The sequence below is a fragment of the Antechinus flavipes genome, chromosome 6, assembly GCF_016432865.1.
Source record: "Antechinus flavipes isolate AdamAnt ecotype Samford, QLD, Australia chromosome 6, AdamAnt_v2, whole genome shotgun sequence".
NCBI lineage: Eukaryota > Metazoa > Chordata > Mammalia > Dasyuromorphia > Dasyuridae > Antechinus > Antechinus flavipes.
Window position 1 is genome coordinate 227,313,953 of NC_067403.1, and position 16,600 is coordinate 227,330,552.

The 16,600-nt window shown below is 36.4% G+C and overlaps 1 protein-coding gene and 1 long non-coding RNA gene across 3 annotated transcripts in view; one reads left to right on the forward strand and one right to left on the reverse strand.

Moving 5' to 3' along the window:
* QSER1 (glutamine and serine rich 1) overlaps nt 1–4,719 on the forward strand; it is a 97,488-nt gene extending 92,769 nt beyond the window's left edge. The window contains exon 13 of the mRNA XM_051965784.1: nt 1,153–4,719. Coding sequence (XP_051821744.1) covers nt 1,153–1,293 — 141 coding nt within the window. The 3' untranslated portion in view covers nt 1,294–4,719. The remainder of the gene's footprint in view (nt 1–1,152) is intronic.
* An 87-nt stretch (nt 4,720–4,806) lies between these two features.
* On the reverse strand, nt 4,807–16,591 carry LOC127540870 (uncharacterized). Of its 2 annotated transcripts, none has more exons than XR_007948304.1 (3): nt 16,187–16,591; nt 9,638–9,796; nt 4,807–8,861 (listed from the first exon to the last, which is right to left on the reverse strand). It is a non-coding gene; the product is annotated as an uncharacterized LOC127540870 (long non-coding RNA). The 2 variants fall into 2 exon arrangements; XR_007948303.1 differs by having other exon boundaries at nt 16,181–16,591.
* Between the last annotated feature and the right edge of the window lie 9 nt (nt 16,592–16,600).

Below are 16,600 nucleotides of genomic sequence, written 5' to 3' on the forward strand. Positions count from 1 at the left end.
AATAGTGGTATCTTTTAATGTGAATATGGTGAAAAAGTAAGATAGATAGAAAAAGTAAGATAGATATATACTTTGGATTCCTTTGGATAATGGATACTCTTTTGTCCCTTTTTTCCCAGACTTGAATCCACCATGTTTAATTGCTTTATGCCCATAATATGTCCTGATCAGTGCCATTTCCAAGCTCTATTAGTAGGAACTACTAATTACATTACAAATTATGCCTCATTTTTTTCTACTCACAAGTGAGCATTTTTATGTTGCCTTTAGTAACTGCTTTGACAATAGTCTTCCTTTTTTAGTACTTAGACAAGTCTAGCTGACGATGGTTATAATGGTTATCATTTTATTGCCATGATGTGAATATGAAACTTTTATCAGCATTTAGGTAGAGTATATTAAACTTGCTAAGAAATCACATATAAAGTAGAAATTTGCATGCAGGAGATGGGATTTTTTAATACCTGTAACATTTCTGAGTGATTCTAGAATAGCTTTAACTAATTTTATCAGATCTGGCTGTGTTTAGCAAGTAGTAAAAGCCCAATAGTGATTTGAGGGAATTTTTATATTAAGAACGAGTTTAAAATTGGCACCTGACTTTGTCATTATGATTTTAACACATTTAAGAGGAAATCAGGAAAGGATGGGGAGGGGATGTTAGTCTCTAAAGAAACATTCATATTTCTCATGGGAAGTCCTAGAAAAGGGAAACTGTCAACTTTCCCTGGACTGTGAAAAGTTGTTGCGCCTATAACTTGTAAATAAAAAACTATAATACAAAAAAAAGTTGTGGCTCCTACAAAAATTAATGGTGTTGGCTAAAAATGTGACAGCCACTACTTATGGAAGGGGTGGGGTGAGAAAGCTCTTAAGACTCAAAAGCCTTAATAGGAGCACAAATAGGAAGATTGCCTCCTTCTGTGGAGCCAATTGTAAATACATTTCTCTTTATTCCAAACTTGCCTGAAAGAATCATTGCTCAGTGTTGGAGCCTTTCTTTAATTGGCCTGTGAATTTTCTAAATACACAATTAACTTGGGAATACAAATGATCATTTTCAAATATTTGAAAAATAATCTTTGGTGATATTGTAATATACAAAGACTATAATAAAGCCACAAACTAATGCGACAAGTCTTTCTCCTTCAGATTTCATCTGTGCAAAAAAAAAATGAAGATTTAGGACAGGAAGAAATTGTACAGCTCTGTATGAAAAATGTAAAATGGGTAGAGGACCTTTTTGAAAAGTTTGGAGAACTTTTGAATTTTGTCCAGCAAAAATGTTCATAACATTTTCCAAAATATCATTTTTCTACACGCGGGAGGAAAAACAATTCAAAGAGAATGTCCAGTTCTTCAGACAATGCATACCTTCTTCTTTATTTAGGGAACTTGTACCTTGGTTCCTGCTAAAGAAATTAGTCCTTTGTAAATGGACCTATAACACATTTTTTATCCTGATGAATGATTTTTCTATTTTGTAAACTATTGGGTAACATTATTTTCAGAAATGTTTTTTGAAAAACAATAAAGCATGCACTAAATATAATTCTTTATTGCTACAGAGGACACTTAAATACTTAGGTTTTTCTTGCCTCTGGCTAAACGACAGCCAGGGATCAAAATAAACTTATATTTACATTTCCATCTGGCCACCAAAATGAGAGTATTGTACATTTTGTAAACAGCTAGTGTGTTGTGTCATTCCGTAAGAGAATATTGCCATCATCAAATTCAGAAACCACATTCTGCTGTATGGACTCCTTTTACTCTGAACATATTCAGGAAACTGGATGTGGAATTGGTGCAATCCTTTGACTGCTTTTTGTGTCAAATTATATTGTAATGAAAAACAATGAACTATACTATTTTCCCTGTTTTGAAGAAAAGTATTTTCCTTTATACTCTGTTTTTCTTTGGAAAAAGTTCATTTGTACATTTTATCTCACTAACAGTTGTATTTTTCACAGAGAAAATATTGTGGTTATAATTGTTTCATATAGCTTTGTAATACACTTTGCATTGTTTCCAGTAAATTTTATTCATTTACATGTTGACTTCCTATTGTAAACTCTATCTTGAAGTAACTGATTTGTTTATACAGACTAGCTTCAGTGTTAACCAGAACATGCATTCAGTACTAGATTAGTTTTGCATCATAAATGTAGTTGTGTTAGACACTGCAATTATTTTCTGACATAGGAAAATAAATTTCTTACTAAACTAGCACTTGATTAACTGACTTATTAAAATGAAAGCTTAACTGTGGCTTACTTTCTGGTTAACAAATTGGTAAATGACTTGGTTGTTATATGCAGTGTTGAACACAGCTTACATCATTCTTAGAACTGGAAGTGGTGGAGTTCTCCTTTTGGTGCCTTTTCAACCTTTATACATGATTCTGTAGCTTTCTTTAGTTTTAATAGCTGACATTTCAAATAGTTCTGCTCAGACTGTGAATGTATTAGGTTCAACATGATATTATTTTTTTATTTTTGTTTGCCAACAGGATGCCTTATTTGTTTGGAAGAGGTTTACTAGTGTCACTCAGCTATTTACTTTTTTAAGATTTTAAGAAATGGTCAACTACCATATACTTCTGTTTCTTTTTACCACCATTTAGTGCCTTAACTCCTGCCAAGAAAGCAGTTTTACTGCTCAGTGCCCAAAAAAGACATGGTTGTGTAGCTATTGCTAGTGTCTTGATTTTGAATTACCAGGCTAACGGCTAACATATAATACTTAAAACCTCAGTAAATGTGGCTGAAGTTGAAGAATGACAAGCAATTTGATTTGTGTTAAAACACCTGTAACATTGGGGGAAAATTCAGTATTTAGTCATGAATACTTATGTTGTTTAAAGCAATAATACTTACACGCTTGTACACAATTGAACACGAGATAAAAAACACTGTGTTTCATGACAAAGCAAATGTTCCATTTCTGGAAATTTCTCAAAACCTGTTTAGGTAGCTTATTACCGATAAGTGCTTCCTGGACTCATGTCATCTGAATTCATATTTGAGAGTACAGAATGTCAGAGATAGTAGCATCCTGAAATTAATTTGTGCTAAGTGGAGATGAGCATACATATGTAGGAAGTGGCCATATTTCTCTCTTGTGATATTGACTCTGGATGGAACTCATTTACAAAATTCAAAGTAGAAAATTGTATTGAGATGCTAAAAATTAAAGATCTGTTATTAATTTGCCATTATTCACCAACACACAAGTCTTTGTCATTCACCCAAATTCATCTCTTTTAGCATTTCTAATCAAATTTTTCTGCATTTTAGGGTGTTACCAAAATTATTTCATGATGTGCCCTTGAAAAGTAAGGCTTTTTTCTTAGTTGCAATTAAACATATGCTTCCTACAAAGACAACCGTTTCACTTTCAGCCATATGCTTGCAGCTTAAGTCACTTCATTAAAACAGGTGTACTATTTCCCACTACATGTAAAAAAAAAGAGAGAGAGAGAGATTAGAGCTTAGTTTTCTATTTCTGTGGTATGCTGCTCAGGGGGAACCTGAGAATTCTAGTCATAACAACATCTCAGTCCTCAAATGAGCTAAACAACATAGTCAACAACAGAGTTTCTCCTTCAGATCCTAGGAAAAAGAACCATAAGTCATGCTTCTAAATGAACCTTGTTTAACTAAATACAAATGTTGTTGAGTATCAATTCCTATCTTTTCTGAAAAAATGCTGATTACAAGGCATATGATGGCAGCTTGAGTTAAAGTGGGAATGTGCTTGTTGCCACAACATTGAAGATAAAATTTTCCTGTCTATACAGATCTGGAAAGAAAGATTGTGCACAAAACATCATTTCTGTAATTTTTTTTTTTTAATTTCAGATATTTGTTGAGAAGAAATGATATTCCCTCACACACTACTTTTCATCCTAGCTCAGTCTCCTTTTTCTTGATCTTGCAATGAGTCATAAATTGTTAATGGTTTACCTAGTCATCACAAGTCTGGTGACAGTAACAATTGCTCTTTTTTTCCCCCATTGCAAGATCAAGTAGGGAAATTTTGGGAAGAAGAAAAATCTTAAATATTTCTCATAAATTTGCAAATTCTCTTTAACTACAGAATCAAAAAGTGATAATAGATGAATTTTCTAAGATTCTCAAAGTTTTCTGTTGTTCAAAGAAAATACTGAGTTCTTAAAACATGCAAAAAAAAATTTTTTTTCCTGAAAAAGATGCTTCATTTTGAGCTGTGACTTTGAAATCAATGGAGCAGCAGGGTTTAAAGCGGTTGGTAATATCTTTGAAAGCTGCTTCAAGTTTAAGTTCTACAACATTTATTGCGTCTGTATGGTTTTAAAAGCTGTTTCTGCCTATTGTAGCAGAAAAGCTTAGCAGAAAGGCAGTTTGTTGAATAGAATGTAAAATCCCAGGATAATTGCTTCCAACTGTGTCAGTGGCACAGAAACAGTGCACCTAGCTGTGCATTATTGCACAATATACACCTTGTTGCATCAATATTAAATGCATGCTTTTGCATATCACCTTTTATTTATGTGACAATAACTGAAATTACAGATGCTAAGGAACCTTATGCATTTTTAGTCCAGAGTTTCAAGTGGTCCATTATTCTATGTATGGAAATGTGAAGGGACAATTTTGTATAATACACATTTGATGTTACTAATTCATTAAAATGAAAGCAATTTTTAAACAATAAAACTGAAAATGTTCTGGGTTATTTGTTTTTTCTTTTAAGTGAATTAAAATATTCTTTTACAAGCAGTCATCCTTTAGATTGCATTTGAAAAGTAAGTCTAATTTAAGCCTTACTTGTCTTGATTTCAATTTTATTAATAGTATAGTTACAATTTTATCCTAGAAAAATTCAGAACATTGAACTAAGGTTACTTTAAGTTAAAATACCTTTCAAAATTCTAAGCATCCTATGTATTTACTGCACAGCATAATGAAACATTGCTAAGCCTGCATTTTTCCCCACTTAAAATAGCACATAATCACTTTTTTTTAAAAAAAAGTGAAAATTTTAGCACTAAATCAGTTTGATGGGTTTGTTTTTGTTGGTTCCTTAACTTTCAAAGTAATAAGATATAATCCCATTTTAGGGAATAAAAGGTCTAGTGAACCACTAATTTTAAATTTTTACAATTTGCTTAGAGAAATAGTTTCCTGATTTTATATATTTGGAAAATAATACTGCTCCCCTTAGCCAGAGACATTTGATGAAAATGGACCAAAGAAATGTATTATGCAACTTTGTTGCTTCACTTTGTTCAGTTTTTTTTAGAAAGCCTCCAGTTTTAGACGATATTTTTAAATTGTCATCAGCTCTCATTTCTTGAGTAGATTACCCACCTTGAAGCCAGTTACTGAGAGCTCTTATAAATTGCTTATTAGCATCTAGTTCTGTTTCTTTTTTCCTTCAGTTGCCATTGGAAATCTCTTGTAGGAAACTCATAGGAAGATTAACAGATCAGAGATGAATGATGGCATCTGAGGAAATTGAGGACCTTGGTGTTTAAAGGACTTTAGCCAAGGTTTCACAGGCTATAAGCAGCAGAGCCAGGATTTCTAAGTTTTGATCTAGTCACCTTGCCACTATAGCAGTCCTTATTCCATGGAATAACATGTATCAAGGTGAGGAGTGATCTGTGAATTCACCAGGTGATGGGATTGCAATCTATCGGCATGAAGAAATGGTAGCTGAAAGTGTGGTCTACCCAATGTGTTAGATAATATCCATGATCAGACATAAATTGAAAAAGATTCTAATCCAAAAGCAAATGATTTAGGATGAGTGTGAACTTTAGAATGAAGGAAATTATGTTGTAGTAACTAAAACAGGTTAAACTTGGGGATTTTGTGCTTTGTGAGTTACTGGTAATGTTCCTGCCCTCCTGCTTTCTAGCTTGTAGCTCAGCCCTTTCTGTCAAGGGCCTCCAGGTGAATGACTCTTTGTTTTACTCCTTGAGTTCCCTCTCTCTAGTTTACAAATTTGAGCTGAAAAGGACCTGGGGCAGACATATAGTACTCTGACCTGGCCAGTCATCATCCAGGCTCTTTCAGAAGACTTAAGTTTGCATGGAGCCTCAATTGGCCTCTTACAGTTTGTAGTCACTCCTACTACTTCTGCCGTCTGATGCCAGCAGAAGAGCTCCAATTCCTCTTCTATATGACAATGCTTGATATAATTGAAGATAGAAATGTTTTTCTCAATTATCCCTTCTACTGCAGTCTCCTCTAAGCTAATTTTGAAAATTTTCTTGCTTTTAGGATCTCTAAAGGCTCTATGATCTTTCTTCTTCCTCTCAACTTTTATTTTTGTTCCTTGATAGTAAAAAAAAAATCTCTCCCCCAATCTGTTTCTTCCCTTTTCCACTTATAATTCTACATATTCATCTGCATTATATTTTCATACAAGTGTGACATGAGCACATAGTTGTTTTATTAAAACTTAAAGGGAAAAATTGCTCAGAAAACAATAGGATACAAACTAGGTATAAACCAACACTACACACTATATACAGATACATTCAAAATGGGTACATAATTTAGACATAAAAGGTGACACTGTAAGCACATTTGAAGAGTAAGAAATAGTCTGCCTGTCAGACAAAAAAAAAAGCATTGAGAGCATTACGAAATGCAAAATAGATAATTTTTATTATATTTAAAAGCTTTTGTACAAACAAAATGCAACCAAGATTAGAAGGAAAGTAGGAAGCTAGGAAACAATTTTTTACACCAAGTATTTCTAATAAAGGCCTCATTTCTCAAATATAAAGAACTAAGTCAAATTTATATTAACTCATATATATATGTCTATATATTAATATATTATATATATATAAAATAAGTCAAATTTATGAAGAGTACAAGCCATTCCCTAATTAATAAGTGGTCAAAGAATATGAAAGGAGGAATATTCAAAGAATATTCAAAGGAGGAAATCAAAGCTACTTGTAGGCATATGAAGGAATGCTCTAAATTACTTTTGATTAGAGAAATGCAAATTAAAACAACTCCAAGATATTATCTCATTATTATCAGATTGGCCAATATGACAAGAAAGAAAAATGATAAATGTTGGAGAGAATGTGGGAAAACTGGGACACTAATGTCCTGTTGGTAAAATTGTGAGCAGATTCAACCATTCTGGAGATCTCTGGAACTGTGTGCAATGGGCAACCACACTACGCATTCCCTAATGCATACCTAATAGGTCTGCATACCAAAGAAGAAAAAAAAAAAAAAAAAAGGAAAAGGACCTAAAGTGCAAAAGTACTAATAGCAGCTCTTTTCATTGGTATGGTAAAATATTGAAAATTGAAAGGATGTCCATTAATTGTGGAAAGGCCGAACAAAGTATGGTATATAAATATAATGGAATGCTATTGTTCAATAAAAAATGGTGAACAGGTAAATTTCAGAATAGCCTGGAGAAACTTGTATGCAATGAACAGAACCAAAAAAACATTGTACTCAGTTTCAGCAACATTGTGTGATAAAGTATGATTGGCCCACTTCTTCTTAGCAACATGGTGATCCAAGACAAGTACAAAGGAAAATACTAACCATTTTTTTTTTTAGTTTAATCTTTGTTTTTTTCTTTTGATCTATTTCTTTTTTCACAACTATGAGTGATATAGAAATATGGTTGATACGACAGCACATGTATATAAACTATATCCAACTGCCTTCACTTGAAAAAGGAGAGAGTACAGAGGGAGAAAAGTTTGTAATTCAAAATCTTGTAAAAAAAAATGAAAGCTAAATTTTTTTTCCTGATATGTAACTGGGGGGGGGGGGGTGGGGAGGGAATACTATCATTTTTAAAAAGAAGACACCAAAGTATATTCATAGGAAATAAATTCCTATTCATAGATACCATATATTCAGGCTGAGAAATGTGGTTTGTCATGATATTCTCATAAGCTTTATGACTGGGGATATGTCACAACCTTCTGTAAAATTAGAAGACTCGGGTCCCTTTGTTTTAGGATCAACAAGGTGCCTGGTAACTGCTGTTGTCTAATGGACACAAGAGAAGAAAGGTGATCCCTGTACTTGGAAAATGTGTAAGTCTACTTGAGGAGAAGCAGAGTACAACCAATGAAGTACTAATAGAGTAAAAAAAGATATAATCTAAAGCTTCAATAAATAAGTACATATTCCAAGGCTCTGTGCTATCGATACAATAGAAGTTCAAGACTGTTTCAGGAGACTATGGGAAGGGAGTAAGCTATAAAAGGTTTTCCAGGTGGAGCAAAAGCAATGTCCTGGAAAACTGCAGAATATGATCAACTAACAATGACATGTGGTACGATGGTGTAGATTAGATTGGAAAGCTATTTGGGGTCAAAATTGAGAAGGTCCTTGAATAACAAATGAATTTGTGCTAATGTTTCCTGGCTTTCAATGTGTTAATGATTCATTCTGTTGATATTAATTGAAGTCTTTGCTGCATCATTTCTGGAGCTGATCTCTGCAGTAGAGTATTGTCAGAAGACTAATTGAGCCCAAACTACAGAAAGGAGCAGGCTTGGGGGGAGGGAGGAAATGTATTAAATAACTTTGTTTAGCAACTCTTGGACTAATCAACTGGAGGCCTCCTTTGGAGGCTCTGCACCAATCTCCCATTGAGTTTTAATAATAAAATGTTTATTTGGCAAACATGAGTCAGGAAGTCAGGGTTTTTCACAGCCTAGATGAATATAAAGTACATTAGCATTATCGCTGGGTTTGGCAAACAATTCGCTATCAAAGAAGATAACATTAAAGCACTAGTCACCAAGCCCTGGAAATCAATACCCAACTTTTAAATGTGTTGATTCTGATCATGATCAAACATTTCGGGAAGTCCTAAAAATGAGAAAGATGAGAAATGCTATTATTATTCCAAGTGAGTTCCAAGATATAAAGAATATGTCTCTAAGGAAATATATATGCCTCAGCTGATAACCCTCTCAGCGCTACCTAGGGAAACAATACCTTTCCCTGGGATTTACTTAGTCAACAAGCATTTGTTAAATGTTTACTATGCTCCCAGCATTGGGGATATAAAGAGGAAAAAACTGAAGCCCACATTCCAGGGGGAAAAGAAAGACTCCCTGTGCAGAGATGGAGGAGTGTATTCCAGGGGACAAAATGGTGTAGAGTCAGGATGAATAGGAGTATGTGATGAAAAAAGCAAGTTGGTTGAGGAAGCTCATAAGAACAGAATACGGAAGGAAGGACGAGAAGACTAGAAAGGTAGAGAGGGACCAGATTGTGGAGGGATTCAAAAACCAAACAAGATTCTATATTTGGCCATAAAATTAAAAGGAATCCACTTGTTTACTTGTGAGAAGGGGAAGGGGTTAAGCCTATGTTTTAGGAAAAATTTTGGCTGCTAAATAGTGGGTACATAGAAGTAGGGAAGATTTGGGATTGGGAGAGCAATTACCTGGTAATCATCCGGGCAAAAGGTAATGGGGGCCCGTCCTTGGGTAGTGGCTGGGTGAGTGGAGGGGGGGGGGGATGGAGGCTGGGGAAAGAAACCACATGATGTGACCACAGAATAGATAGATGGGATGAGTGCGAGGAGCCGATGATGGTTCTGAAGTGGGGAGTCCAGATGAGGAGGACGGTAAGTTTACCTTTGGATATGCTGGGGGATGGAGAGGAGTGCCAGATCCAAAATGTCCAGAAGGCAGCTCGGGAGAAAGCAGGGCTAGATGTGGGCATCTGGGAGTCACCTGCAGAGACTGATGCCTTGGCAGCTGATCCTTGGAGGACCCTCACCATGATGAGGAGAACTATCCAGCAAAGGAGAAGAACAAGGAGAGGGGCGAGCAGGTGTCAGGCCATGAACATGGAAAATGGGGCTGAAGAAAATTAAATTGGGCAATGAAGAGGGTCCCTTGACCCTTGAGAGGGTCCAGGTCACCCTGGTCTGCATTCATGGTGAGATGACTTCTTGGCTAGGCCCTCACTGCTTCTCCATCTTAGGCATATGTATTTTCGGTCAGAAACTGAAAAGGAGTTTTACATTGAAGTGCTCATCTGGTTATCAGTGAATTTGTGTAAATATGTGGCTCTTATTTCATAAAGATATGTGACTACCTAATTTTTAAGAGTGAAAATTCACAGCTGGGCTTGGCAAGGGATTGTTATCAAGTGGCATAAACAGGGCTTCTTAAACTCCTTTTTGCCCAAGAAATTTTAACATGAGCCAGGTATACAGGTATGCAAATCAAATATTTATTGATAATAAATCATAATTTCAATGTCCCTACATTGAGTTACATGACTCACAGTTTAAGAATCTTTGGCATAAAATATAGTGGGCATCTACAAAATGCAGCAGGCTCATTCCTAAGGGAGATATCTAGAAAAAGACAGCGGGAGTCTTGTGTAGCCCAGCACAGGACAGGCTCTGGGGCCTGCATCAGCCAGGAGAACGCAGCAGAGCACTGTGTGCCCATAGAAGGGATACACCGCGTCAAGAGCAGGTCCTAGGTCCAGTGAGGAACCATTGGAGCCACAAAGGGTCACAGATTGGCAGCTGTGTTGGCCACAAGCCAGTTCTAAGTCATAGATCTTCCTGACCCTCTGAGGAGGGGACCTAGTAAAGTCACTAGCAAAGTAGCACAGAGGGTAGAGCACTGGGCTATTGTGATGGACAAGCCACTTCGCCCTATTTACCTCAGTTCCTCATCTGTAAATGAGCTGGAGAAAGAAATGGCAAACACTCCAATATCTAAACCCCAAATGGGGTCACAAAGAGTCAGACATGACTAAGCAATAATAAAATCCTTCCCATTCTTTATAATTTAATGACTTCAGTATAAATGATAACAAAATGAATTCTCTAACTATCCTATTAGATATAATTATTCAAGATGGCCATAATAATGGAGAAAGCAGCACTGGCTCAAGGTTTATTGGCAACCCAGGCAAAGTGAATATTCGAGCCTTTAAGACAGGGGTCTTCAAACTTTTTAAATAGGGGGCCAGTTCACTGTCCCTCAGACTGTTGGAGGGCCAGACTATAGTAAAAACGAAAACTTTGTTTTGTGGGTCTTTAAATAAACTTCATAGCCCTGGGTGAAGGGGATAAATGTCCTCAGCTGCTGCATCTGGCCCGAGGGCCGTAGTTTGAGGACCCCTGCAAGATTTGGGGCACCCTTTAACATATATTACTTGGGGACTTTGGGGGCTGGTACTGGAAGAAAACTGACATTTTATAATTTTCTGACAAATCCTCATAATTTCCAAATTTAATAAAATAATCTGTTACTAATAAAAAATCCAACAATACAAAAAGCACTTGTTCAAGAGGGAGAAAAAATACAAGTTAATTGGTTTTTTTCCTAAAGAGACAATCACAAGTCTGATTTCTGAGCCCCAACAAGCCAAAATTTAGTCATCTTTTCAAATGCCATTCACTTTAGGACCGTGGACACTACCATGCTAGTGGCTAGGAGGCCTCCAAAGGGTTGCCTGGATTCCAGCCCGGCTCTGACCCATCTCTGCTATGTTATCTTAGATAGATCACTTAATCCTTCATTGCCCCTGGTGAAAATTAAATTTCAGAAAAGTTGCCTAACTGCCTTAGAGGAGGAAAAAGTCCTCCCCAGAAATTTCCTTTCATGATATCACAGATTTGATTTTTTTTAAAACTCAGTATGCTACACCTGTAGCATTAATATTTTTGCTATTGATTTTGAGCAAGGGTTAGTATGAGTCATTTTCATCTGGACACAATTTAAAGATTTAAAAATGTTGTTGTTTGTCTTTTGTTCTTGAAGAGGACCATGATTTCGGGGAGGTGATGCCATGAATTGCATTAAAGGGAGGGAGACTGAACAAGATACAGATCAGGACAGCTGCAGATGGCCCTGGATGAAATCATAAACATTCTGGCAGCACTGGGACCCAGAGGTTCTTTTAGTGAAAATACAACTTGGATATTTCCTCTGATTAGTTTATTAACACTCAATAATATTAGGATGCCCGTGTAACAAGTCCTTGGAGCATGTTCGATGGACCAAGCCACATGGAGGGGGAAGGGGATGTGAAGAGAGGCAAGAGATGTTTAGAGATGATTTCTTTACGTTTGAGTCCATCTTCCCCAAGGATCAAAGTACAGAGAGGAGAGGATACCTCATTTGGGGGAGGGAAGGAGCTTCTATTTCAGATCTTATGATATCTTCTCAATGGGTATCACTTTGTAAAAGCTAATTGATTTTAATTGGCCAGCAGTGATCCTGGGAAGACACTAATTGGCACTGGGAAATGGTAATGGGGCAATAGTCACTAGTGAGTGACACTGGAGGAAATACCAGCTGGAGAAACCCTTAATTCTTGGGGGCACCTTATGGGAGAAGATTTCACCAGCCAAGCCCTGGGGGCAAGTCCTGCCAGTGGGACTGTGCTTAGGAGAATGAACACAGAGCCTGTAAATGTTACTGTACATCCTGTTTAAATTTTGGTTTTGTTTCATTACAACTATGGAGAGCTGCAAAGCTATTTCTGAGAGAGTTGCCTGACCTCACATTTCCATTGCAGCTAAAATTAATTCTAAGTTTTGTCCCTGCCTTCAGCCAGGAATAAGAAAGGTAAGGGATAGGAGGAAACCTAGAAATGATTGAAGTGAATGAAAGTGGAAGTTCAGCAGAACCTAGAGTAGCTTGTTGAATTTAATCTAATTTAATTTAGGGGAAGATGGATTCCATTAATTACAGAAAATGGGAGTGTAAAAGGAGAACATGTTAATTTGGGGGGTAGACTAAGAAAGATTGTTTTAAATTCTCTTAACAAAGCAGTATGTCAAAATGACCCAAGTTATTGTATATTTCATTGTTCATCATTATTTGATAACTGTCAATTTTTGAAATATCTTGAATTCTTTATAACATCCAGATAAAATCACCATAACATTAGCAAGTGACTTGTCTAATAAAACAGTTTAGTAAACAAGGACAAGTTAAAGACAGAATTTAACTGTGATCCATTCCTGATGATAAAGTAATTGGGGAATTTTATTTTAAATTTCTTGCACTGGAGGAAAATTCACTCCATTCCCAGGAAGGGAACACCTCTACTGTCAGTCATCCCTTTCCAGGATGCGTTGGATTAGAATTCACTAAATTATAAGGTCCTAGAGGGCAAGTACAAAAACTGGTGTTTTCTTGCTATCACAAAGGCCTACAATTCAGCTTTCACCTTGTTAATTAATTCTTGCTTGACAAGAAATTTTAGGTAATTTCCTAATAGTTAATTCAACTATTTTTCCAAACTAGAAAACTGGGACACTAAAATTTTACAGACCGAAGACTAAATGTTCTGTTTTTAAAAGAGGAAATAGCTGCTTAATCAATTTTGAGCAAAATTCCTGAGATATAAGCAAAATTAGGGTAATAATGATTCTTCTTTTTGAATACTACAGTATTGTCCAGCTATTAGGAAGTCATCCTAAAATTGTTATCATGGAATTACAGATTTCGAGTTGAAGCGGAGCCTAGAGAAACTGTCTTGCCAAAAGTTCACTGGGATTCAAACTCAGGTCTTGTGCCTCTTTCCATTGTACCACATTGCCTTCCTGTGACTTGTAGATTTTTGTTAAACATTGGAACTATATGTGTTTTAACTAGACTAGTTATATTGCAAAAAAAATTAAAATAAAATAAAACAGCCCCTTAATGTATTTCCTTATCCCATGAAAAGAGTCATTGTTACCTAATGACATATTAAAGGACAAAGAGGGATGACTGTGAATAACTGGAATATTTTTATGAAATATTTACAGTAAACAGGATTTGCTCTAATTCTTTCACAGCAATAGAGCTTTCTTTCCTCTTCAACCCTTCCCCTCACCCCCCCTACTACCAACTAACAAGAAAACTTTTATGTAATTTTTGAATTTGAAATTAAGCTATGGGCAAACTCATTAAAATTACTTTAGCTCTCCCATTACATGAGAATTTAAATGGGAACCATGTTAGAATTTTTAATACATCTATTTAATATTTTGTTTAAAAAATTCATGAAATGAAATTGATGAAAAAAATTCATAAATGCCTTCAAAGCAATTATTATAATAGATAAAATCAGAAATATTTTTATTCTAATTAAGTTTAAGGATCTGCATTCATTATTTCCAAATAATGTTTGAAGATTTTATTAAAAGAAATAGTTAAATATTTCATGATGTTTAAAATCCAGATAGTTTCTCTTCAATGCTATAGTAAAGAACATATAGTTTGATTTATTTCATCCATGAATGCATTTTTTATGCCATGAATTGCCTATTATATGTAGGTTATTGTGCTAAGTATTCAGAAGTTAGAAAAAAGTGAGCAGCAATTCTGTTGAGATTTATCTAAGGAAAAATCATCATTATATCAAAAATACTAAAAAAAAAAAAAAAAGGTGCTTAACAAAATACCTATTTTGGTTTAAAAAATACTGAAAAGAATAACTACAAATGGATCTTTCTTCAAGATAACCAAGAACAAGTATTATATGTAATAGGGAAAGGCTGAAGGCTTTTCCAATAAAATCAGAGTTAAAGCAAGTATATCTGTTATCACTGTTACTATCTGACCTAGTTGTAGAAATGCTTGCTATAGCAGTAAGTCAAGAAAAAAAACTGCGGGGCAGCTAATTGCCACAGTGGATAGAGCACTAGCCCTGAAGTCTAAAGTCTTAATACTTAATACTTAAATTGTGTGACCATGGGCAAGTCATTTAATTCCAATTGTGTAACCAAAAAAGAAAAAAGAATCCAAAGAGAAAAAGTTGAATAACCATAAGCAGCAAAGAAGCAAAGGTAGAAACAAAAATTTAATTCAAAATAACTATAGAATGTATAAAATATTTGGGAATGTGCTTACTAAGATACCAATAGAAATTTTATGAATCAACTATTACAAAGCATTCTCTATTTTATTTTTAATTAATTAAAATTAATTAAATTAAGAGGGTCCAAATAATTGAAGCACTATTTACTGCTCATGGATGGGTTATATCAATATACTTAAAAATAGTTATATTTCATAATAATAATGCAAACTATCCCTGAAAAACAGGTTACATTTCTGTAATCTGTCGGAAGCACTCATTGGCCATCATCTTCCCAGAATCAGGAAGACAACTGTATTACAAATGAGAAAACTGAAATTCAATTCCATCCAGCCCAGGGTGTAGTGCCGGAGTGCCTCCCCAACCAAGCAGCCTTTCCAATCAAGAAGTTCTAGTCTACAGGCCACATTGGAGGTGGATGGGCACAGAATAACCTACAAGACAACTCAAGCAGGAGGAGGAGAAGGGGCTGGCCAGAGAGTGTGGAAAGTTTCATCCAACAGAGAAGGCAAGTGCGGTTCTAGGCATGACCTACAGTTTTAATTTTTAAAAGCCTACAACCCACACACTAGGGACAACACTGTGATGACCAACTAGGGCTGACTCAGCTCAGTGATCCAAGACAAGTACAAATGACTCATGAAGAAAAAGGCTATCTATAACCTCATAAAGAAATGATGGGCTCTGAATGCAGAGGGAAGCATTTTCTTTTTTACTTAATTTTTTTGTGTTTTCCCCCCTTCTGATCTGTTTCTTCTTTCACATTTCTATGGAAATGTTTTACAAAATAGCTCTAGCAAATCGCTTACCATTAAAAGAAGTGGGGGGAGAAGTAGAGAAAATTTTGGAACTCAAAATTCTATAAAAGGGAATGCTAAAACCGTCTTGACATATAACTGGGGGGAAGTACTATTTTATTATTTTTTTTAATTTTCTGTTTCTTAAAAAAAAACAGAATAGAAAAAAAGATGGAAAAGGAAAACAAAACAATATAGAACATTTCCATGTGTCCAGAACATCAGGGAGGATTCAAAATACATAACAATAAATTTCCAGTTCGAGAAAGGAATCATATTCATGAGCGTCCATCTTTGCTTCCTTTCAGGTTGTTCTTTTGTTCTCTGCCGGGCCCTTTTTAACTTATTCTTTTCCCCCCTTTCACACCCTGCCCACTTCCCTCGTGTGTTAAGCCCAGATATATACACACATACACGTGCACACCCCGCCCCATACAGGCCCACCCACGTTCGACAGCACATCCATAATGCAAACATATACACACATTGACTCGTTATGTCTGGACTTTTTAAAAAATAAAACAAGCGCCTGCAGACCGTTACCAGTAGTTGCAAAGCTGTCCCCCTCGTCTCAGGCGGGCTCTACCGCTGGCTGCTCCTTCCTAGAACACGGGGCTTTACCACAGAAAACTGGAAAATAAACGCGGATTATCCGCGCGGTCCGGGCAGCGGCTTTCGTTGGGAAGACAAGGGGCTGGGACGGGGCTTTCGGGAGATGCCGCCCTGACAGACCCCGGCCCCGCTCGAGAGCCTCCCGGGATGGTTTTGGACAGGGGCAGCGACTGACGCCGGACTCCTCCGACCGCGGGAGAAGCCGGGGAGGACCCCAGTTCGGGGGCGGCCGCGGGGTCTCTCGGGCCCGGGCCTGGGGAGGGGGGGCTCACCCTCAGGCGGCGCCTCTTCCAGGCGCACGGGGGCAGCACGAGCCGCCGCGAGGGGGCGGGGGACAGAGGGCGG